Source organism: Saccopteryx bilineata, chromosome 5, assembly GCF_036850765.1.
Source record: "Saccopteryx bilineata isolate mSacBil1 chromosome 5, mSacBil1_pri_phased_curated, whole genome shotgun sequence".
Lineage (NCBI taxonomy): Eukaryota > Metazoa > Chordata > Mammalia > Chiroptera > Emballonuridae > Saccopteryx > Saccopteryx bilineata.
The window spans coordinates 123890535-123914782 of NC_089494.1; the positions used below are offsets into that span (position 1 = coordinate 123890535).

A 24248-nucleotide genomic window follows, 5' to 3' on the forward strand; every position below is an offset into this window, starting at 1 on the left:
AAATGAGATAGTTTGTCATAGTTGTTTGGCTCAATGAGAAAACGTATATATAGACTTGACTCTAGTTCCAATATATTTATTTATTTATTTATTTATTTATTTTAATTTATTTATTAAATTTAATGCAGTGACATTGATAAATCAGGGTACATATGTTGAGAGAAAATATCTCTAGATTATTTTGACATTTGATTGTGCTGTATACCCCTCCCCCAAAGTTAAACTGTCTTCTGTCACCTTCTATCTGGTTTTCTTTGTGCCCCTCCCCTCCCTCAACCCCTCTCTCCTTCTTCACCCCCTCCCCCCTCCCCCTACCCCCACCCCTCACCCCTGTTGCCATCACATTCTTGTTCATGTCTCTGAGTCTCATTTTTATGTCCCTTCTATGTATGGATTCATGTAGTTCTTAGGTTTTTTTTCTGATTTACTTATTTCACTCCGTATAATGTTATCAAGGTCCATCCATGTTATTGTAAAGGATCCGATGTCATCATTTCTTATGGCTGAGTAGTACTCCATAGTATATATGTACCAAAGCTTTTTAATCCACTCGTCCTCTGATGGACACTTGGGCTGTTTCCAGATCTTCGCTATTGTGAACAATGCTGCCACAAACATGGGGGTGCATTTCTCCTTTTGGAGCCGTTCTATGGTGTCCTTGGGGTATATTCCTAAAAGTGGGATAGCTGGGTCAAAAGGCAGTTCGATTTTCAGTTTTTTGAGGAATCTCTATACTGTTTCCCACAGAGGCTGCACCAGTCTGCATTCCCACCAGCAGTGCAGGAGGGTTCCCTTTTCTCCACATCCTCGCCAGCACTTATTCTGTGTTGTTTTGTTGATGAGCGCCATTCTGACTGGTGTGAGGTGATATCTCTTTGTGGTTTTAATTTGCATTTCTCTAATGATTAGTGATGTTGAGCATTTTTTCATATGCCTGTTGGCCATCTGTATGTCCTCTTTGAAGAAGTGTCTATTCATCTCTTTTGCCCATTTTTGGATTGCATTGTTTGTCTTCCTGGTGTTGAGATTTATGAGTTCTTTATAAATTTTGGTTATTAATCCCTTATCCGACGTATTGTCAAATATGTTCTCCCATTGTGTAGTTTGTCTTTTTATTCTGTTCTTGTTGTCTTTAGCTGTGCAAAAGCTTTTTAGTTTGATATAGTCCCATTTGTTTATCCTGTCTTTTATTTCACTTCCCCATGGAGATAAATCAGCAAATATATTGCTCCAAGAGATGTCGGAGAGCTTACTGCCTATGTTTTCTTCTAAGATGCTTATGGTTTCACAGCCTACATTTAAGTCTTTTATCCATTTTGAGTTTATTTTTGTGAGTGGAGTAAGCTGGTGATCTAGTTTCATTTTTTTGCAGGTAGCTGTCCAATTTTCCCAACACCATTTGTTAAAGAGGCTGTCTTTACTCCATTGTATTTCCTTGCCTCCTTTGTCAAATATCAGTTGTCCATAGAACTGTGGGTTTATTTCTGGGTTCTCTATTCTGTTCAATTGATCTATATGCCTGTTCTTATGCCAGTACCAGGCTGTTTTGAGTTCAATGGCCTTGTAGTATAACTTGATATCAGGAAGTGTGATACTACCTCCCACTTTACTCTTCTTTTTTAAGACTGCTGAGGCTATTCGTGTTCTCTTTTGGTTCCATATAAATTTTTGGAATATGTGTTCTATATCTTTGAAGTATGTCATTGGTATTTTAATTGGTATTGCATAGAATTTATAGATTGCTTTGGGTAATATAGACATTTTAATGATGTTTATTCTTCCTAACCATGAGCACGGTATATGCTTCCACTTGTTTGTATCTTCCTTGATTTCTTTTATCAATGCTTTGTAATTTTCCGAGTACAAGTCTTTAGTCTCCTTGGTTAAGTTTATTCCTAGGTACTTTATTTTTTTGGTTGTAATTGTGAAGGGGATTGTTTCCTGAATTTCTCTTTCTGACTGTTCATTGTTGGTGTATAAAAATGCCTCTGATTTCTGAGTATTGATTTTATATCCTGCCACTTTGCTGAATTCATTTATCAGGTCCTGTAGCTTTTTGACTGAGACTTTAGGGTTTTCTATATACAATATCATCTCATCTGCAAATAATGATAGTTTTACTTCTTCTTTTCCCACTTGAATTCCTTTTATTTCTTCTTCTTGTCTGATTGCTGTGGCTAGGACTTCCAGGACTATGTTAAATAAGAGTGGTGAAAGGGGGCACCCCTGCCTTGTTCCTGATCTTAAGGGTATTGCTTTTAATTTTTGCCCATTGAGTATGATGTTGGCTGTGGGTTTCTCATAGATGGCTTTTATTATGTTGAGGTATGTTCCCTGTATTCCCACTTTGCTGAGAGTTTTGATCATGAATGGGTGCTGGATTTTATCAAATGCTTTTTCTGCATCTATTGAAATTATCATATGGTTTTTCTCCTTCTTTTTGTTTATGTGATGAATCACATTGATTGATTTACGAATATTGTACCATCCTTGCCTCCCCAGAATAAATCCCACTTGATCATGGTGTATGATTTTTTTCCATATATTGTTGGATCCGGTTTGCTAATATTTTGTTGAAGATTTTAGCATCTATATTCATCAGAGATATTTGCCTATAATTTTCTTTCTTTGTGTTGTCTTTGCCTGGTTTTGGAATCAGAATTATGCTCGCCTCATAAAAGGAGCTTGGAAGTCTTCCTTCCTCTTGAATTTTTTGAAATAGTTTGAGAAGGATAGGACTTAGTTCTTCTTTGAATATTTGGTAGAATTCTTTTGTGAAGCCATCGGGCCCTGGACTTTTCTTTGTTGGGAGTTTTTTTTTTTTTTTTTTTTAAGAGATTTCCTGAATGGATTTTTTTAAAATTCGGTTTTTTTTAAAGATTTTATTTATTGATTTTACAGCGAGAGGAGAAAGAGGGATGGAAAGTGAGAAGTATCAACTCATGGCCGTTTCACTTTAGTTGTTCACTGACTGTCTGTTACATGTGCCTTGACCAGGCAGCCCAGGGTCCAGAACCGGCGATCTCAGCAATTCCATGTCAATGCTCCATCCACTGTGCCACCACAGGCCAGGCGGGAGTTTTTTGATAACTGTTTCGATCTCCTTTGTTGTAATTGGTTTGTTTAGGTTTTCTGATTATTCCAGATTGATTTTTGGAAGATTGTATGTTTCAAGGAATTTGTCCATTTCATCTAGGTTGTCTAGTTTTTTGGCATACAGTTCTTCATGGTATTTTCTTATAATATTTTGTATTTCTGTTATGTCAGTTGTTATTTCTCTTCTCTCATTTCTAATTTTATTTGAGTTCTCTCTCTCTTTTTCTTGGTGAGTCTAGATAAAGGTTCATCAATCTTGTTTACCTTTTCAAAGAACCAGCTCCTAGTTTCATTGATCTTCTGTATTGTTTCTTTAGCCTCTATGTCATTTATTTCTGCTCTGATCTTTATTATTTCCTTCCTTCTACTACATTTGGGCTTTACTTGCTGTTCTTTTTCTAATTCTTTTAGATGCAGGGTTAAGTTGTTTATTTGAGCTGTTTCTAGCTTCTGAAAGTGTGCCTGTAGTGCTATGAACTTCCCTCTCAGCACTGCTTTCGCTGTGTCCCATAAATTTTGAGTTGTTGTATGCTCATTGTCATTCGTTTCTAGGAATTTTTTTATTTCTTCTTTGATTTCATTCTTAATCCATTCATTATTTAACAACCTGCTATTTAGTTTCCATGTGTTTGAGAATTTTTGAGCTTTTCTGTTGTGATTCATTTCTAGTTTCATGCCGTTGTGATCGGAGAAAGTGCTTGATACGATTTCAGTCTTCTTAAATTTGTTGAGAGCACTTTTGTGCCCTAACATGTGGTCTATCCTAGAGAATGTACCATGAGCACTTGAAAAGAATGTATATTCTGCTGCTTTAGGGTGAAAGGTTCTGAAGATATCTATTAAATCGAGTTGATCTAGTGTTTCCAATAAGTCTGCTGTTTCTTTGTTAATTTTCTTTCTTGAGGATCTATCTAGCGATGTTAGTGGGGTATTGAAATCCCCTACTATTATAGTATTGCTGTTGATCTTGCCCTTTAAATCCATCAAAGTCTGCTTTATATATTTAGGTGCTCCTATATTAGGTGCATAGATATTTATAATAGTTATATCTTCCCGTTGGATTACTCCCTTTATCATTATGTAGTGGCCTTCTTTATCTCTTACTATATCCTTTGTTTTAAAGTCCAATTTGTCTGATATAAGTATTGTTCCCCCAGTTTTTTTTTTCATTTCCATTTGCATGAAACGTTTTTTTCCATCCTTTTACCTTCAATCTATGTGTGTCTTTTGTTCTAAGGTGTGTCTCTTGTAGACAACATATGTATGGGTCCTGTTTTCTTATCCACGCAGCTACCCTATGTCTTTTGATTGGATCATTTAATCCATTTACATTTAAGGTTATTATTGATATGTAGTTGTTTATTGCCATTTTCTTCTTTAAAGGTGTATTCCTTTTTTTTTTTTTGCTGTATTCTTTTCCCACTTTGATCTATTTACACCAGGCCCCTTAATATTTCCTGCAGCATTGGTTTGGTTGTAATGAATTCCTTGAGTTGTTTTTTGTCTGGGAAGCTTTTTATTTCTCCTTCGATTTTAAACGATAGCCTTGCTGGATAAAGTCGTCTTGGTTGTAGTTTCTTGTTCTGCATTACTTTGAATATTTCTGGCCTCAAGTGTTTCTGTTGAGAAGTCAGATGTCATCCTTATGGGGGCTCCTTTGTAGGTGATAACTTTTTTTTCTCTTGCAGCTTTTAATATTTTCTCTTTATCGCTTAGCTTTGGTATTTTAATTATGATGTGTCTTGGTGTAGGTTTCTTTGGGTTTCTCTTTAATGGAGTCCTCTGTGCTTCTTGGATTTGTGAGAGTTTCTGTTGCATTAATTTAGGGAAGTTTTCAGCTATGATATGATTGAACAAAGTCTCTATCCCTTGTTCTTTTTCTTCTTCTTCAGGAACCCCTATGATGCGGATGTTATTTCTCTTCATGTTGTCACAAAGCTCTCTAAGAGTTTCCTCTGACTTTTTGAGTCTTTTTTCTCTTTTCTTCTCTGCTTTCATGCCTTCGTTTCAGTTGTCCTCTAACTCGCTGATTCGATCCTCTGCTCTATCTATCCTGTTTTTAATTCCTTCCATTGTGGTCTTTATTTCTGATATTGTATTTGTCGTCTCCAACTGATTCTTTTTTATACTTGCTATTTCTTTATTTAGGTTTTCAAACTGCCCCTCCATTGTTATTCTAAGATCCCTAAGCATCCTTACAATCATTATTTTGAACTCCACATCTGGAAGTTTGATTATTTCCATATCACTCAGTTCATCTCTGGAAGGTGTCTCTTGTGGTTTCATTTGGATTGTACTCCTTTGTCTTCTCATCCTCTTTTTTTAAATTTTATTTGTAGAGTTGGTTGAGTCTAGGCTTGGTGTTGTCTGCCTCCAGTTTTCAGTTGCGTTATTTCTAGGTCTTCTTGGGTTGGTATCAGTTGTTATCTGTAATCCACTTTCGGATTTGGGCAGCTTTGAAGTCTTGATTTGTTTGTTTTCTTAACAGGTGATAGTCTCCTTTACTGATCTCAGCAGGGGGCTTCCTTGAAACTGTATCCAGGAATGCGGTGGGTGTAACCTGAGACTCTGAAGGCCTCTTTAGCCAGCTAGACTCACTGGGGGCAGGGTGTTTTCTCAGCTTCAGTAGGGGGAGGTGTATCTCATATCTCCATGGAGACCTGAGTTACTGCCCCTCCTCCCCACTTCTTGTTTTCAGCTGTGTCTTGTTGCGCTGATTGGAGCTGGAGAGATGTCCGGAGGTCTCTGATCCGGAAGCACTTCAGCTCTGTTTTGTGAAAGGTTCAGTCCCTCCCCCAGCTATGGCCGCCTCCAGCAGGGATGAGTCAGCCCTTTTAGCTCCTCTCCTGCATTCCTTATCCGCTCACAGTCTGTCCCTCTCCCTGTCCTCTCCACCTGGGAGATAATCTGGTCCTTTCAACACACCTCGCTCCCTGGTCTCCAGGCAAGTGCCTGTGAGCAGTAGTTTCTGCTCCCCTCCCTCCGAGATCCTCTCTGGGCTCTCAGCCCCACCCCACCCCCCTCCGTTCCGGCAAGCAGAGGAGGTTCAGGGGCTCCCTTCCAGGACTTCTGTGATTTCCTCTTTGCTCCTTGGTTTTTGAGAGCCGTTCTTGCAGTTCAGAGTTGGTTTTTCATGCTGATTTTTCCTAAATTGATTTGTATTCCAGTTTGGTGGTGAGAGCAGGACGTCTGTGCATCCGTCTACTCCACTGCCATCTTTTTTCTCCTAGTTCCAATATATTTAAAAGTGCTCTTCTAGAATTCTTAGAATTTAGTTCTTGTTCAACAGATTAGATAATTTTTTTATATTTAATAATCTAGTTGAAGATCTTCCTTGAGCATGACTAGGCGGTGGCGCAATGAATAGAGCATTGGACTGGGACGCAGAGGATCCAGGTTCGAAACCCTGAGGTTGCCAGCTTGAGCACAGGCTCATCTGGCTTGAGTGTGGGCTCACCAACTTAAGTGTGGGGTTGCTGGTTTGAGTGTGGGATCATAGACATGACTCTGTGGTTGCTGGCTTGAAGCCCAAGGTCGCTGGTGTCAGCAAGGGGTCACTTGCTCTGCTGTAGTTGCCCTCCATCCCCCAGTCCAGGCACATATGAGAAAGCAATAAATGAACAACTAAGGAAACTAAGAAGCCACAACGAAGAATCCATGCTTTTCATCTCTCTCCCTTCCTGTCTGTCCCTATCTGTCCCTCTCCGTGTCTCTCTCTTTCTCTTTCTCTCTCTCTCTCTCTCTCTCTCACACACACACACACACACACACACACACATCCTTTTTTTTTGTATTTTTCCGAAGCTGGAAACGGGGAGAGACAGACAGACTCCCGCATGCGCCCTACCGGGATCCACCCGGCATGCCCACCAGGGGCGAAGCTCTGCCCACCAGGGGGCGATGCTCTGCCCCTCCGGGGCGTCGCTCTGCTGTGACCAGAGCCACTCTAGCACCTGGGGCAGAGGCCAAGGAGCCATCCCCAGTGCCCGGGCCATCTTTGCTCCAATGGAGCCTTGGCTGCGGGAGGGGAAGAGAGAGACAGAGAGGAAGGAGGGGGGGGGTGGAGAAGCAAATGGGCACTTCTCCTATGAGCCCTGGCTGGGAATCGAACCCGGGTCCCCTGCACGCCAGGCCAGTGCTCTACCGCTGAGCCAACCGGCCAGGGCTAACACACAGATCTTACTTGGTTAGAAACCAAATTTAAAATGGGTGGGAAAAGCGGAAATGCATTAGTGAAATAGGAAAGAACCTAGGTGTTCAATAGCTGATTGGTTTATTAGATTATGATATACCCATAAATACAATATTATGTAGTCATTGATAATATTGATATGCTCCTATATTTGTTTGCCAACAAAAATATGTTTATAATATGTTAGCCTGACCAGGTGATGGTGCAATGGATAGAGCGTTAACCTGTGATACTGAGGACCCAGGTTTGAAACCCTGAGGTTGCTGACTTGAGCACAGGCTCATCTGGCTTGAGTGCTGGCTCACTGCCTTGAGCGCAGAGTCGCTGCCTTGATCCCACATAGACAGTACCCCATGGTCACTGGCTTGAGCCCAAAGGTTGCTGGCTTGAGCAAGGGGTCACTTGCTCTGCTAGAGCCCCCTGGTCAAGGCACATGTGAGAAAGCAATCAGTGAACAACTAAGGTACTGCAACGAAAAATTGATGCTTCTCATCTCTCCTCCCTTCCTGTCTGTCTGTCTCTCTCTCTCACTAACTAATTAACTAACTAAATAAATGAAAAAACAGGTTACCAGATAATATAATCCTATTTTTGTATATATGGCTTTATTTATTTAAAAATATTCAAGAATTATGAACAAAAATGTTTAGTGTTTAGTGCTTATTTCTTAATAATGGTATTGTTTGTATGTATCTCAGTTTTTTCCTTATATTTTTTCCCTGAATATTTTTCCAGTGAATCATTACTCTAGTAATCATAAAAAGAAATAAAGTTATTAGAAGAGGGTGAGAGAGACTTTTAGTAACACTGACTGACAGTCTGTTATGGGCCAGATCATGAGGTAGATGCTTTATATGTTCAGGCAGTACAGTGTTTACAAGAACTGTGCAAAGTAGGCATCACTTATATTTCACATATGGAAAATCAGTGCCTCCCCAAAGTTACAAAACTAGTCATTCTTGCCTGACCTGCAGTGGTGCACTGGATTTGTTCCAGCATTGACCGACCCCACGTGCTGAGGATAGCTCAGTTGGTCAGAGCGAGACAGCCTCTGGAGCTAAAAATAGCTCAGTTGATTTTAGTGTTGACCTAAGACACTGAGGTTCAGGTTTGAAACCCCAAGGTCACCAGCTTGAGCATGGGGTTGCTAGAGTGTGGGATCATCAATATGATCCCAGTGTCACTGGCTTGAGGAAGGGGTCACTGGCCCAACTGGCACCCACCCAACCCTTCAGTCAAGACACATATGAGAAGCAATCAATGAACAACTAAAGTGTTGCAACTACAAGTTGATACTTCTCATCTCTCTCTTTCCCATCCTATCTCTGTCTCTGTCTCTCTCTCTCTCTTGCTAAAAAGAAAAAAAAATAGTAATTCTCAAAATCTGTACTTTTTCCTCATGTCTATTGATATGAAATTTATACTTTTTTCAAACCATCTTTTGGCATTCACTACTTTGACTGATTATATTATGTTCACAACAATTGGAAAAACTTTCAGTTTAAAGAGATACTGACTTTCACTAACCATGTCTTTCAGGGCAAGTGACTTGGTAATGAAGGTGGATGCTCTCCTATCAGCTCAACCTAAAGGCGATGCAAGGATCGAGTACCAGCTTTTTGAGGATAGACACAGGTATAGACATAATGTTGAATTTGTGCATATTCTTTTTTTTTTAATGAGAGGAGGGGAGATAGTGAGACAGACTCCTTCATGCGCCCCCACTGGGATCCACCTGGCAAACTCTGTCTGGGGCTGGTGCTCGAATCAACTGAGCTATTTTTAGTGCCTGAGGCTGATGCACTCTGACCAACCAAGCTATCCTCAGCGCCTGGAGCCAGTACTGGAACAAATTAAGCCACTTGCTGTGGGAGAGTGCTGCAACCAGCTCAGCAATGGGTGTACATGAACAGAAGGCACAGCAAGACTTAAAAAATACACACAAAACACAACATAGAGAAAAGATGGGTACAGGGTACTCCCAGCCTCTAGGACTGAGAGCCCAGATCTCTGCAGCCTCATTGTATTTATTCGTTTTTTTGCTCATCATACAAATTACCAGAACCTGGGTCAGATTAGCAGAGCATGAATTCAGGTGCAGAGAAGGATGATTAATACCTTTCAGGTATGTAGGGAAAAGGCCATAGGGATCAGCTATTTCCTTTAAACAATCTTATCAGTGCTTGCAGGGGCAACGTTCTGCCCCCCGCAGGACTTGGCCTTTCAAAGTTTAGCCAAAGACTGTTGTCTCAGGACCACAGTCAAATTCCCAGCCATTTTCCTACACCTAGCTGGTGGCTCCATGGATAGAGTGCCAGCCCAGTGTACAAAAGTCCCGGTTTCCATTCCCAGTCAGGGCACACAGGAGAAGCGACCATCTGCCTCTCCACCACCCCACCTTCTCCTCCTTCTCACCTTCTTTCCCTTCCACAGCCAGTGGGGGCTAAAGATTGTGCAGTAGTAGTGTGACAGTCTCAGGTGATATAAATGGCTCAAGTGTTCAAGCATCGGCCCTAGATTGGTTTGCCAGGTAGATCTTGGCCGGATGCATGTGGGAATCTGCCTCATTATTTTTCCTCCTCTCCCACCAAGAAGGAGGAGGAGGAGAAGAAGGAGGAGGAGGAGAAGAAAACAAAAATCAAACAAAGAAGACAAAGGAAAAAAAATAACTTGAGCATTCTAAGGAATGAGAGAGGCCTGACTGGCTAGCTCCTCAGAGGAGAACTCTTTGCCCATTGGACATCCACCTGCTAAGAGGGTCTTAGTGTCCTTGGGGCCTTGGGCCAATGAGCTGATGTGTGGTGTGCTGCTGGTGGTGGTGGGGAGGGGGGTGCCACGGGCCACATGATGGTGAGTGGTGGCCATAGGGATCAACTGTTTCCTTTAAACAATCTTATAAGTGCTTACTGGGACAGCATTCTGCCCCCGTAGGACTTGGCGTTCTAAAGTCCACACTTGTTTCAGGGCAGCATGCTGTCTTTGGCCTTTTTCCTACCGGAGGGGAAGAGAGAGAGGAAGAGGGAAAGAAGCAGATGGTCACTTCTCTTGTTTGCCCTGACTGGAAATCAAGCCTGGTACTTTCATATGCCAGGCTGATGCTCTATTCACTAATCCCGTATTCTTGAATGTTAAACTTTCTTTTAATGAAGAGTTTGGGTATTTTGTTATTAAACTGTTGTTTTTCTACAAAGTTGTTGCTTCCCTGTATAAAAATAGCACCAGCAAATGCAGTATATTTTAAAATTAACATAGTGTTATTCATCATCTGACAATGTACAACTAACAAAAACTTTTCTCCACTGCCCATTGTTTTCAATGGAAAGATCATTAATTTTTTTTATTCAAATCAATATAAGCAAGTTACAATGTTAGTAAATCTTAAGGTAACAATGTTATCCTTGAATCACATAATTTTTTAAAGTTTTTAAAAAGATTTTATTTATTAACAGAGAGAGAGAGGAGGGTGGGGGGAGGAGTGAAAATCAATTGCTTGTCATATATGCCTTGACTGGGTAAGCCCAGGGTCTCGACCAGTGACCTCAGCACTCCAGGTCGTTGCTTTATCCACTGTGCTTCCATAGACCAGGCATAAGAACATAATTTTTATAATGAGATTCTACCATAGATAATTTTAGTAGTTCTGAATGCTATAAACTATAGCTAGCCTAAACATCACAAGGCTTTGAGGAAAAGGATGCATATTGTTTTACTTGTAGTCATCAAAAGTTAAGGGTATTATTTTCTCCAGTAGCACTGTTGTAAGTTGTTAGTCAAATAAGTTTATAAATATGATATATATGTTTGCTCGCTTATAGTTTGCATTGGGTGTGGGGGGCGGGCTATAAGCTGGCAAGGTCCTTATAGCCTAAGGCTTAGTTTTAAGACTAAGGCTTTGCCACCCTTTTAATACTAAGATCTTTTCAACATCCTTTTAATACTAAGATCTTCTCAAAACTAAGCTTTTCCCCACACCCTTGACTGTTGCATGATGTGGGGTGGTCCACTCTTATGAGGAATCCCATTTATGCCTCAGATAAATAGCTTTGTATCAGAGACTTCCATATTTGTATATTGGCTTAAAGGCTTTAATTTTCTACACTATAAAATGAAGCAGACCAGGGGCTCTTGCTTGCTCAGATCCTGCCATCAGCATTGCAAGGAGAGGCAGCCAACATGGTGGAGTGCTGAAGGAAAAGCCAGTTTGTGCAGAGAGAAGGAAATGGGGAACAGAGGTGAATAAGGCTGGTGAGGCCTTTGATTCTAGGAAACTCGGAATAGTCAGTGGCTTTGGGAGCCCTGAATGGAAAGGGAAGTGTTTTCCCACTGTGTGTATTTGTCGCCCGCCAGGTGTGAGCTAGGATTAAAGCTAATGGCCCACCAGTTCTTGGCTCTGTTGTTTCATTACTGTCTGTCCAAATCAAATGCGAACCTGCACGGGCCAGGTAGCTGTGATGGTGGCCGTGGCTTCTTGCTTTACATAAGTAGTTTCTTTTTTCCATTGTTATTAAATGTTGCTGTATGAAATCTTGTATCCAGTAATTTAGACAGAGCTGAGTTAGTAAGTTGTTTTACCTGATTTTATTTAGGGGTTCCATTTTTCATTCCCCATTAGAGTTTATGTAGTTCTCAGATGCTTCTTCACTCACTAGTTTATCTAGTTCTGAGCAGTTGCTCAGCGTCGTCTTGATGAGCCAGCCATCTTAATAATGAGGTTTGTTGACAAGAGCTTCATTAATTTCATTTACTCTGACAGAGGAGAACAGAGATCACAAGCCATTTTCATACTTTCTGAAACACCAAACTCATCTTGTTTGTTCAATTTTGTTCCAGCTTCAGGCAAACTATAGTAAACAATATCTCCCAAATCTTCCTGTGCAAAATTGCCAAATCCCTCTGTTCCAGTGCCCTTTTTTTTTTTTTTTTGTGACAGAGACACAGAGAGGGACAAATAGGGATAGACAGGGAGAGAGATGAGGAGCATCAATTCTTCATTGCTGCACCTTAGTTGTTCATTGATTGCTTTCTCATATGTGCCTTGACCAGGGGCAGACCGAGTGATCCCTTGCTTAAGCCAGCAACCTTAGGCTCAAGCTGGTGAGCCTTGCTCAAACCAGATGAGCCTGTGCTCAAGCTGGCAACTTCGGGGTTTTGCCTGGGTCCTCCACATCCCACTTACTGCGCCACTGCCTGGTGAGGCTCCAGCACCTTTTCCTGTGGTTACCCACTCATGTTTCTCTGTGAGTCACCCACCCAGAGCAGGCAGGGCCAGCATGCAGCATCTGTGGGCTCCGAGGCAGTGTGCCTACTGCAGCTTATCAGTCTTAATGGTTACCTTTGCCTGAGACTGTGTGTCTTTTCATGTCAAAGAAAAGACTTCTTTTCATACAAGAAGTTCTTGTATGAATAGAATACTTCCCTGGTGTGTGGTTCTCATATATATTCATGTTCATTGTAAAACATAAACAGCTCAGTTGCATAAAAGTTGACACTTATTTCTAAATACATCTGAAATAATTCTGAATGCACTCTTTTAGAAAACACAGAGTATTTAATGAAGCTGATTATAGTTTTCTGATCCTCAAGAAAACAGGGTTTGCTAGAGCACTTGTCTCATTCATCTTTTATTGGAAACTATTTTGTTTTCCATAAAATAAGAATAAGTTTAGCATTATGAGGAAGTCCTTGCCCTTTTTTCCAGTGTTTTATTTTGCAAAGTTTCCAACCTAGAGAATGGTTGAAAGACTATTACAGTGAACACTCAAATATGGTTAACCAAGTTTCACCAACTGTTAACAAATGCCACTTTGATCTATAAACTGTGTGTATGTATAGTACATAGAACGTATAGTTGTGTGTTTGCATATAAAAGTACATGCACTCACACGTTATCCGAACCATTTGAAATGACATTGCAGATATCAGTACACATCATGCCTAAGTTCTTTGGCATGTATCTCCTGAGTACTAGGAGTTTCTCCACAGTACTTTTTAGCATTCCTCAGCAATTTAATCTTAATACAGTAATGTTAAATAATACACAGTTCATATTCAGATTCCTCCATTGGCCTAGTAATGACCTTTTACAGCTAATTTGTTACTTTGTTTTGATCAGTCTCCTTTAACCTAGAAGTTAACCTGCTTTCCTCCCTCCCTCCCTCCCTCCCTCCTTCCCTCCCTCCCTCCCTCCCTCCCTCCCTCCCTCCCTCCCTCCTTCCTTTCCTTTCCTTTCCTTTCCTTTCCTTTCCTTTCCTTTCCTTTTTCTTTTTTTTTTCTTTTTTATTTCATTGACTTTTTTAAGACTCCAGACCAGTTGCCTTGTGGAATATTACACAGTCTGGGTTGTTTCCTTATGTTTAGACTTAACTATTAACGGGTCTGTAGGAGGTACTCCTGAGTTGGTGTCTACAGCCTTGCCTTGGGTCATGCACACATCTTAACTGTACCTTAGAATCGCCAGGTACGTTTTTGACACAGAAACTGTATCCTGCCCCTCTGTGATTCTGATTAGCCTGGCATTGATGGGACTTTGGTTTAGCTGCCCTATGCTTTCTCACACTGGTCCTTGTGGAGAACAGATTGAACAGATAGTTGATGATGCTGGGTTGAAATGGAAACCCAGTCCTTTCTCACTGGCTGTGTCTTCTAATTTCTTTGTCTTTTTGTTGTTTTTTTACTTTTTAATTTTTTTAGAAAATTAAATTTAGTCTCCTAATTTCTTACATTGCCAGTGTATGAAAACTTGTTTCTACTTGCTACTAACCCTAGTTGGATTTTCCCCGTTAGCACGCATCCTCTCCTCACTAAGTCTGCTTTCAGGAGTAATTGATTGTCTAGCTACTGCCGCAGGAAACATATTTCCTAACTAACCAGACCTCTCATTTGTCTTTTGTGGCCAAGGTAGTAAATCTGAGCAAGAACTCTTCCCTTTGTAGAACACCCCTTTCTCCAGGAGTCTGATATATAATTAAAATGCTCTAATTACAAATTCTGAATCATAATTAGAGAAATTTTTTCGTATTGGGATTATATTAGTTAAATGAGTATTTGCTTTAATTATAGCAGAAGTTACTTATTTTTTCAAGAAACAAAAAGGTCTGAATTATTGTTTATTGGTACCCTTGCTCTAAAAGTACAGTCTCTGGGACAACTGAGGGGCATTGCTTGGGAATTGCCGGGAATGTGGTCTCTAGTCCCAGCTGAACCTGCTCACTGACCGTGCCTTCTGTGTACATTGAGATTGGCAAAGCACTAGATTCTTTGACCTTTGCTCTACTCACCTGACAAAAATGTGTGTATAAGCCCTAGATCTTGTAACAAACTATATGGAAATGATCCCTGAAAGTATAGTCTTTTGTAGCTTTCTTTTGGCCCTATTCTGGTCTTTTTTTCTGGCCTACACAGCAAGTATTTTTAAACATGATATTGTTTGTATATGTTGTTCTACATTTCTACACCAGTATAACTCTATTCTTGTTTTTTGTTTTGCCCTTTTTTTTTATTGTCACAAAGATAGGGTGATGGTGGTGGTTAAAAGGCCTCACAGAGTCAGGTTCTGGGTATGCCTTTTGGGGGTTACCTAGCACAGAACAGGAACATGTCAGAACTCTCCCAAAGTGCCAGGGTTCTAGCTGTTGCCTGGGCAAGCCTGACTCAGAAGACTCTTTGGGACTCCTCTTCTTGTCCCCTTTGTGAGACTTTGCACCATGTTATTATTCTCTAATAGGCTTTTACTTCTGGACTTTCAGAGTCACACAGAAGTCCAAATTAGTTGAAGGCAGTAACTCTCATACTTAAACTATTTGTTAAAATGCTGATGCGCAGACCTGCCCCAGAGTTTCTGATCAGTAGTTCTGGGGTAGGGCCTGACAGTCTGTTTTTACAAATTCCCAGGCGAAGCTGACACTGGGAGCTGTGGTTTGGAGCCATACTTGGGAACATTCTGTAGGTATTGCAGTAATTCTTGGCTGGAGCGGTTGGTCTGCCACAGTGCTGTCATAGAGCCGCTCTGATGGGTGTTTCCAGAGCACTGAAGGCTGAAATATGCTCCATCACCATTTAAATCGCAGTTACCCTGTTTAATTAGTTATGTTCTATTTGTTCTCATGTAACAGTAGTGGTTAGCATTGAAACTGCATTCAAATATTTCCATGAACCAGTGTGGCTAGTAATTGTCCAGGTCCTGAGTGAGAACGATGCGGAATGAAGAAATAGACTCAAAGAGAAAAAGGATGGGAGCGGGAAGTCTCTGCACAGCCCATAGCTTGCAGGAGCCAAAGCAAAGCCCCCAATCTGCTTTATTATATAGTGCAGAGCCATATGCAAATGAGGAAGTTTCTGATACAAAGTCACACATCTGAGAGATAAACGGGAATCCTCATAAGAGTGCACCACTCCCCACCATGCAACAGTCAAGGGTGTGGGGAAGATCTTAGTCTTAAACTAAGCCCTAGGTCAGGGGTCCCCAAACTTTTTACACAGGGGGCCAGTTCACTGTCCCTCAGACTGTTGGAGGGCCGTACTATAAAAAAAACTATGAACAAATCCTTATGCACACTGCACATATCTTATTTTAAAGTAAAAAAACAAAACGGGAACAAATACAATATTTAAAATAAAGAACAAGTAAATTTAAATCAACAAACTGACCAGTATTTCAATGGGAACTATGCTCCTCTCACTGACCACCAATGAAAGAAGTGCTCCTTCTGGAAGTGCTGCGGGGGCCGGATAAATGGCCTCAGGGGGCCGCATGCGGCCCACGGGCCGTAGTTTGGGGACCCCTGCCCTAGGCTATAAGAATTTTGTCAGTTTACAGCCTGTTTCCCACAAAATATCATTCAGAGCAAGCAAAGGTAAATACTATTGGTTTAAATGATGCTTTTAAACAATTGAATATATATTTTAAACCATATTCTTTTTTAAAATGTAACAGAGGCTCATATTTCTGCCAAGTCATCTATGTCCATGTGACTTTAGAAGGAGGCTATGTCTCTGGAACCTGCATACAGGAAAATGCCCTGGAAACCCTAGAGGTTCAAACTGAAACCTAACAGCTATTGTTTTTTGTCAGCGATAACGCATAGCTTATTGCTGACAAAATGTGGTGAAGTTCATTTCTTGGCCTTGTAAATTTGTCTAGTTTTTCAGGAAACATGGTTGATAGTGCATAGTAGTCCCAAAAATATTTATATTCTCTGACTCAGTAATCTCAAGTCTAGGACTTTGTTGAGTCTAAAGACATTTCCAATGCCCTCGTATAAAAAATGCTGATGTACAGAGGTATATATGGGTTGAAAGCCATCTACATGTCAGCAGTAAAGAATGGCTTAAGTAAACTAAGGCAGTTTCACTTAGTAAACAGATGACTACTTCTCATTCAGGCTGTTTGATATGATGAGATAATGTGGACAGGGTGAATGGACTGCTCCGTAGGTGTGGCTGGTCTCACGCAGGTGTGTGAAGAGGGCTACACAGGACGTGCCATAGAGCAGTTGGGCAGGAATGGGGAGATTTTGTGGTTCTTTATTTTCTTTTTCTATCTTGCAAATTTTCCGTAATTTCTTAACCCTTTGAGTAGTACGAACGTTTATGTACGTACTTGTGCCTCCTGACCATCCAGGCTATGATCAATTTATTTTAAAAATGTGTAAGGCAACATTAAAAAAAGGCAAATGTATGTTCTTCTTGTTTCCATAAGTTAGTTAACAAAAAAACATGATTTTAAGTTAATAAAACTGGAACTGGAACTAATTTCATTAAAAAAAAACACCTCACTCCTAGGGGTCAGCGAGCATGAAAAAAATCTCACTACTCAAAGGGTTAAATTCCTTTTATTATTATAAAAGATGATTTTCTTTTTTTCTCTTCATACCTTTGTAGCCAAGAAATAAAAATTGGCATAATATTCTGTAAATATCAACAATAGACATCAGAAGTTTTGGGCAGGTTTTGGATAAATAGTTTCTAGCAGTTTTCCTCTCAGCACACTCTGTCAGTCCATTTTCAGTGACACTGAGTCATTAGAGGGTCTGTAAACTCTTTGGTAGACACAGTCACATAGCTGACCATCATGGAAGCCTTGTTTTTCTAGAGCTGAAATTGTTCTGAAATGCTGAGAGCTGAATGATTATATTGGACCTTGCCCTGTCCCCACTGCTGCAGAAACTAACTTTGTTCCTTGTTGTCCTCCAGATTAATGTTTTATCTTTTGATCTCTGTAGTGCAGTTAAACTGAGGCCGAAAGAAGGACAAACGTACTTTGATGTTGTGGCTGTCGTCGACCCTGTCACCAGAGAAGCACAGAGACTTGCCCCATTGCTCTTGGTAAGGACAGCCACAGAGGCAGTACAGTCATCTTTATCTGAAGTGACCACATGCCCTTTGGTTCTCTGAGAATGTCACTGTTCTTTTAGTTATCTGCAGAGGGCATTGGGAAACCCCATGAGGCCTCTGGGGCATGCTAATTTCTTCATATAGATTGGGAGTGACTCTGAAAACAGCTTCATAGCCTTGGTTGATACAGGTTTGGTTGGTTAGCTTATGTAATGAAGAAAGAAATTATCCTTATTCAGAGCAAAATGTCTTTGAATTAAATTGATTTATGCCATATTTTAATTTATAATGATGAAGAGGTAAAAAGGTAAAAGAATTCTGTTTTATCATTTTTCACTTTTATAAATAGCATGTCTTTTCTATATGTATAAAATTAGTGTTTTAAAAGAGCTCTGCCTAAAACAGTTGATTTAACTTTTTGTTTTGCATTGTAAAGACAAAGTCTTAATGAAGTATACGTAATTAACTAACCCTTTTTGTGGGTATTTATATATGTAGTGTGTTTGCATACCATATATGTAAGCTGCGTTTATGAATCTTTAAAATTTTTCTTGTACAGAGTGTTGTTACCCATGATCTGTCTGCTGCTTCACCACTTGCGTGGGGGCAGTCATTTACAATGGCCCACTTCCTGTGTTCTAGCCAAGTGATGTATGTGTACGTGTGATTTAGATTGTACACTAGAGTCTGTGTCTTTTCTTGAGATATTAAAATATGTTCTCTCTCTTAACTCAGTGTCAAGTTACAAATTTACGTTTTGTTTTCTGGTCTCCTTTTTCAGGTGTTAATTCAGCTCATCAACATGCATCTACGAGTGTTTATGAACTGCCAGTCTAAGCTTTCTGATATGCCTTTAAAAAGGTAAGACAGCTGTTTAAGATCAGCAATTGAAAAAAATCTGAAAGCTGGGTGTGATGGGTCGTCATATTTGAAAAGATCATTTACAGAATGTTTAGTTTTGCTCAGTTTCTACTCTAATCAGAAGCTCTAAGGACTTATTGTGGGCGTGGGAGCGTTTAGGTGGTGACCTGCACGGTGCTTGCCTGTCTTTCTTTGTGGTCAGAATTATGTAGTTCTCTAGTTTTAGTTCATTGGATTAATGTAGCTATTAAACTGACCTTGCTGATAAAATGTGCTGTGGTGAGGAAAGACTTGTCTGTACTTTTTCACCTGAAAAGAAGAGCAGTTATTTCAAGCTGGAGTCTCGCTGAGATGCATCTGCATGTAGTGCCGTGTCTTGAAAGGAGGGCAGCCTTGCTCTCTCAGCTTTGAAATGGTCATTTATGAAAAAAGATATAAAAAGCAGTTAATAGTAATAGCATAGCACACGTTGGAGCTACAGGAAATTCCTAGTTTCCAAATGTGCTGTGTTCTATAGGTTAGAGTCTAACTGAATTGAAACTGTTTGAAAGGGATTTCCCAGCTTCCACCATTGTCCTTGTACTGAAAATATGTTTAAACTGTTACATATAGTGTTTTCCAGGCCCACCTGAGAATCCAGTTACCATTCCAGGTGTCCCCAAACTATGGCCCGTGGGCTGCATGAGGCCCCCTGAGGCCGTTTATTCCCCCCCCACCCCGCCACGCTTCCGGAAAGGGCACCTCTTTCATTGGTGGTCAGTGAGAGGAGCACTGTATGTGGCGGCCCTCCAACAGTCTGAGGGACAGTGAACTGGCCCCTGTGTAAAAAGTTTGGGGACCCCTGATTTAGACCTTTGTAAGAGAAAAATTACCTTTTCTCACTAAAGAGAGGCAGACACTCAGGAAACGCCTATGACCCCAGCAGCAAATAGCACAACAGTTTAGGACAGGTGACCTCCCTCTCAGTCCTGTCCCTCGGACTCCTCTCTTGTATCTGCAACCACCACAGGAGGTTTAGTTAAGTTGTCAGACAGTTTTGGAAACACTTGCCCAACCTGGTAGGAAACTCTTCCAGATTTGGTTTGTTACAAGCCAGTTGTTTAACTGTGATCTCAAGTACTGTGGTTGTATTTTTTAAAAAACTAACGTTTTTCTTTTTAATTTCAGCTTCTACCGTTATGTCTTAGAACCAGAGATTTCTTTCACTTCAGACAATAGTTTTGCAAAGGGTCCAATAGCCAAATTTTTGGATATGCCACAGTCTCCTCTGTTCACTCTGAACTTGTATACCCCTGAGAGTTGGATGGTAGAGTCTGTCAGAACGCCGTATGATCTGGACAATATTTACTTAGAAGAGGTAAGAATAACATTGCTTCCAAGTAGCTAGTCACATGTAGAACCTGCCTTAGATGTGCTGATGGCCTCTGCCTGAGGTAGACTGGGTCACAGCCTAGGCAGGCCTTTGAGACATCAATATTCAGGCATAATTATATTTTTAAAAATAACAGCGTTATTTAGATCTAATTTTCATACTATAAAATTCACCCTCTTAAAATGTACAGTTCACTAGTTTTAATATATTCAGATTTGTGCAGCCAATCATCACTGTCCTAATTTTAGAATGTTTCTGTCACCCCTTAAAGAAACTTCGTACCCGTTAGCAATCACTCTCCGTTCCTCCTGGCCACCACTAATCTACTTTCTGTTCTCTATAGATTTGCCTGTTCTGACATTTCATCTAAATGGAATCATATTTTTATGACTGCCTTCTTTCTTTTTGTGTGTGTGTGACAGAGACTGAGAGTGACAGATAGGAATAGATGGGCAGGAAGGGAGAGAGATGAGAAGCATCAATTCTTCATTACATCTCTTTAGTCTTACTAGTTGTTCATTTATTGCTTTCTCATGTGTGCTTTGATGGGGAGGGGGGCTACAGCAGAGCGGGTGACCCCTTGCTCAAGCCAGCGACCTTTGGGCTCAAGTCAGCGACCATGGGGTCTTGTCTATGATCCCACGTTCAAGCAACCCCTCGCTCAAGCTGGTGACCTTGGGGTTTCAGAGCTGGGTCCTCTGAATCCCAGTCCTACGCTCTATCCACTGTGCCACCGCCTGGTCAGGCTATTACTGCCTCCTTTCCCTTAAATTATTTTCAAAATTCATCTTTGTTGCAGCATGTATTAGTACTTAATTCCTTTTTATTACCCTATGATATTCCATCATATGGACATAATATATCATTTACCCATTCATTGATAGACAGTTAGGTTGTTTCTATCTTTTGGCTATTATGATTAATGCTGCTATGGACATTCATGTACAAGTTTTGCTAGATGTACTTTTATTTCTCTTAAGAGTGTATACTTAGGAGTGGAACTGCTATATCATATGATATGTTTTGAGGGATTGCTGAGCCATTTTCCAAAGTGACTACCATTTTCCATTCCTGATCCAGTGACATTTTTTTGTGTGTTTGTTGGCCATTTGTTTATCATCTTCAGAGAAATGTTTATTCTAATCATTTGTCTTTTTTAAAAAAATTGCTTGTCTTTTTGTTGAATTTTAAGAGTTCTTTATATAGTCAGGATACAACTCCTTTATCAAATATAATTGGCAAAAAAGTATTTTTCATTCCATGGCTGTCTTTTCACTTCCCTGGCTAATATCCTTTGAAGCACAAATGTTCCAAATTTGATGAAGTCTGATTTACCTATTTTTTTCTTTTGTTGTATGTGCTTTTGATGTTCTACCTAACAAACCATTCTTTAAACCCAGATCACAAAGATTTGCTTCTATGTTTTCTTCTAAGACTTTCAAAGTTTTAAACTCTTACAGGTCTTTGATTCATTTTGAGTTAATTTTTCTGTGGTGTGCAGATGTTAGCTCTATTATTAGAGTGTATATCCAGTTGTTTCAACACAATGTGTTGAAAAGACTGTCTCGCCCCATCGAATGGTCTTGGCACTTTTATTGAAGATCAGTTAATCCTAAATATGAAGGTTTAATAGACTCTCAGTTCTATTCCATTGATCTGTGTGTCTGTCCTTAAGCCAGTAAGTACCACACAGTCTTATTTACTATAGCTTTGTAATGTGTTTGAAAATGGGTATGTTTGAGGTTTTTGTGGTTTTTCTTTGAGAGAGAGAAGAATGGAGAGAGATGAGAAGCATCAGCTTGTAGTTGTGTCACTTTAGTTGTTCATCGATTGCTTCCCATATGTTTCTTGACTGGGAGGTTCAAGCCAAACAGTGACTTTGTCCTCAAGCCAGTGACCTTGGGGTTATGTCAATGATCTTTTGTTCAAGCTAGTGACCCCACGCTCAAACTATCAACCTCAGGGTTTCAAACCTGGGTCTTCAGTGTCCTAGGTTGACACTTTATCCACTGAACCACCACCAGTCAGGCTTATTTTTCTTTTCCAAGATCATTTTGGCTATCCTGGGTCCTTGGCCTTTTGAAATCAGCTTGTTACTATCTGTAGAAAGGGCTGCTGGGATTTTGATAGGGAATGTATTAAATCCCTAGAGTTGAAGATTTGCCATCTTAACAATATAGAGTTCTGGTCCATGAATATGGACTGTCTTTCCAGTTACTTAGGTCTTTCATTCCTTTCAACAACATCTTGTAGTTCTTAGTGTATGCAAGCCTATACAAGATCATATTTTCTGCAAATAGAGGTATTTTTTATTTCCTTCTTTCTAGACTGGATGTCTTTTGTTTAATTTTCTTGCTTAATTGGAAAATTTATGCATTGTTTAAATTCAATCTCTTGTTAAAGGTCAGTTTAGATTTTCTGTTTCATCATGTCAGTTTCTGGAGCTTTTGTATCTTAGGAATTATTCATCCAACCTAGGTCATCTGTTTGTTATACAGTTATTGATGACATTTTCTTATGACCCTTTTAACAGAGAAGTCTCTTGTCCTCTTGCTGATTTCAGTAAGCTGGCTCTTCTTTTTCTCTGAGTCATTCTAGCTAAAAGTTTGTCAATTTGTTGATATTTTTAAATAACCAGATTTTGGGTTCATTGATATTTCTCTATTTTTTTGTTCTTTATTTTGTTTATTTCCAAGTAATTGTATTTTGAGTCTCTGAAGTAAGTGGTTCTTTTCCCTAATCTGCTTTCAGAGATCAAGCGTCAGCAATATAATTTTCCTGATGCCCTTCACAGCCCTTACTCTCTGTACCTGGCTCAGTGTTTCAGCCAAAATATGAAAAGACACAGTCTTTACTTTCAAGAAGTAAAGTTTCTCAGAGTCTCCTTCCTTTGTAAGACATTTGTCTGTGTCTACCTTCAGTATTTCCTACTACAATTGGAGCCTGTTTCCTGGTTCTGTTTTCTTGGGAATTGGGATACCAGGAACTTAAAAAGATTTTTGTCTTTTTTTCCCCACTATTAGCTTAAACAGCTCTAATTTCTTTAAGAAGGATATTTTAGGTCCTAAGTTAGGGAAGAATGTGTGAATACACACTTGCCTTCTTCTCCACCCCAATCCTATCCACCATATTCTTAAGAAACAGAAGATACAGTCTTTGCTCTCGAAGAACCAACTTGTTGAAGAGATTATAAAATAGCCACAAAGAGCACTACAGAGCACCGAGAGGAAGTGCAGGCTCAGATGCAAGCAGGGTTTCTTCTCTATCTTCAGAGCTCTGCTGCTGTCCTTCAGGCTTTCTCTAGTTTCTCTCCATTCCACAGTGACAAGCCAGTCCTTGGATAGAAACTAATTAGCTAAATCCAAGCTGCCCCAAGACATTGCAGTTACATTTCTACAAGGACTCAGTGACACCTTCACCAGGTGGTGTAGAGCATGAATGGTTCTATGCCCGTAGGGAGCCTTTGGTGCATTTTGGACATTGCATTTAGAACAGCATTTTTCTCTGATGTTTCTTGGGATTTTTCTCATCACCTCTCTGTTTTCTCTTGTAAACTGATCCTTGTAGGATTGTCTTTTTTCTGGCAGTTTATTTTATATGCTTTTCCCTATGCTACCTTTCTAGATTAGAATCTTATCTTCTCATCTGTACTTTTGGAGTAACCTCCTTATTGTTTTTAGGTCTTTTTTTACTTTCTTTTCAACCCACTTGTGTCTTAAAAATTGTGTGCTGTTTTTAACCATAAACACAATCAAGTTACAGAGAATTCCATTCTCCCTCAACTCACCTGTGCCCCTTTGCAGCCAATGTCCTTCCCCTACTCCTGGCCCCAGGCCACTGCTGATCGACTTTGTTAGTTTTGCCCTTTTTAAAAATTTCTTATAGATGTGACAATACGGTATGTCATCTGTTATGTCTGGCTTTGTTCAGTTAGCACATGCATTTCAGATTCATCTATATTGTTGCATGTAGTTTGTTCTTGTTGCTAAGTAGTCTTCAAGTGATTTAATATGACATTGCAGGTAGACGGCATAGTGGCTGCTGAGTATGAGCTGGAGTACCTTTTACTTGAAGGTCACTGCTATGATATCACCACAGGCCAGCCTCCACGAGGACTGCAGTTCACACTAGGAACTTCAGCCAACCTGGTCATTGTGGATACCATTGTTATGGCCAACCTGGTAAGTAATCAGTGCTCCTGATGGTGATACTGAGTCATGTGAATTTGGGCACTGCAGTTTATGATGGAGCAATTAGCATTCTGAACATGAATGAGATTAAAATTCATGATTAACTAAATTTGGTCAATATAAAAATCCTAAGTTTAGTTAAATTTATAGATTGTAATTACATGTCACTGTAAATAAAAACATGATAAAATCTGCTCTGAACCAA

At 40.0% G+C, this 24248-nt stretch overlaps 1 protein-coding gene across 4 annotated transcripts in view; it reads left to right on the top strand.

Moving 5' to 3' along the window:
* UGGT1 (UDP-glucose glycoprotein glucosyltransferase 1) overlaps positions 1-24248 on the top strand; it is a 274935-nt gene that overhangs the window by 204934 nt on the left and 45753 nt on the right. For all 4 annotated transcript variants that reach the window (XM_066232988.1, XM_066232987.1, XM_066232989.1 and 1 more), the window contains 5 exons: positions 8828-8923; positions 17509-17611; positions 18402-18481; positions 19649-19838; positions 23876-24034. In XM_066232988.1, coding sequence (XP_066089085.1) covers positions 8828-8923; positions 17509-17611; positions 18402-18481; positions 19649-19838; positions 23876-24034 — 628 coding nt within the window. The remainder of the gene's footprint in view (positions 1-8827; positions 8924-17508; positions 17612-18401; positions 18482-19648; positions 19839-23875; positions 24035-24248) is intronic.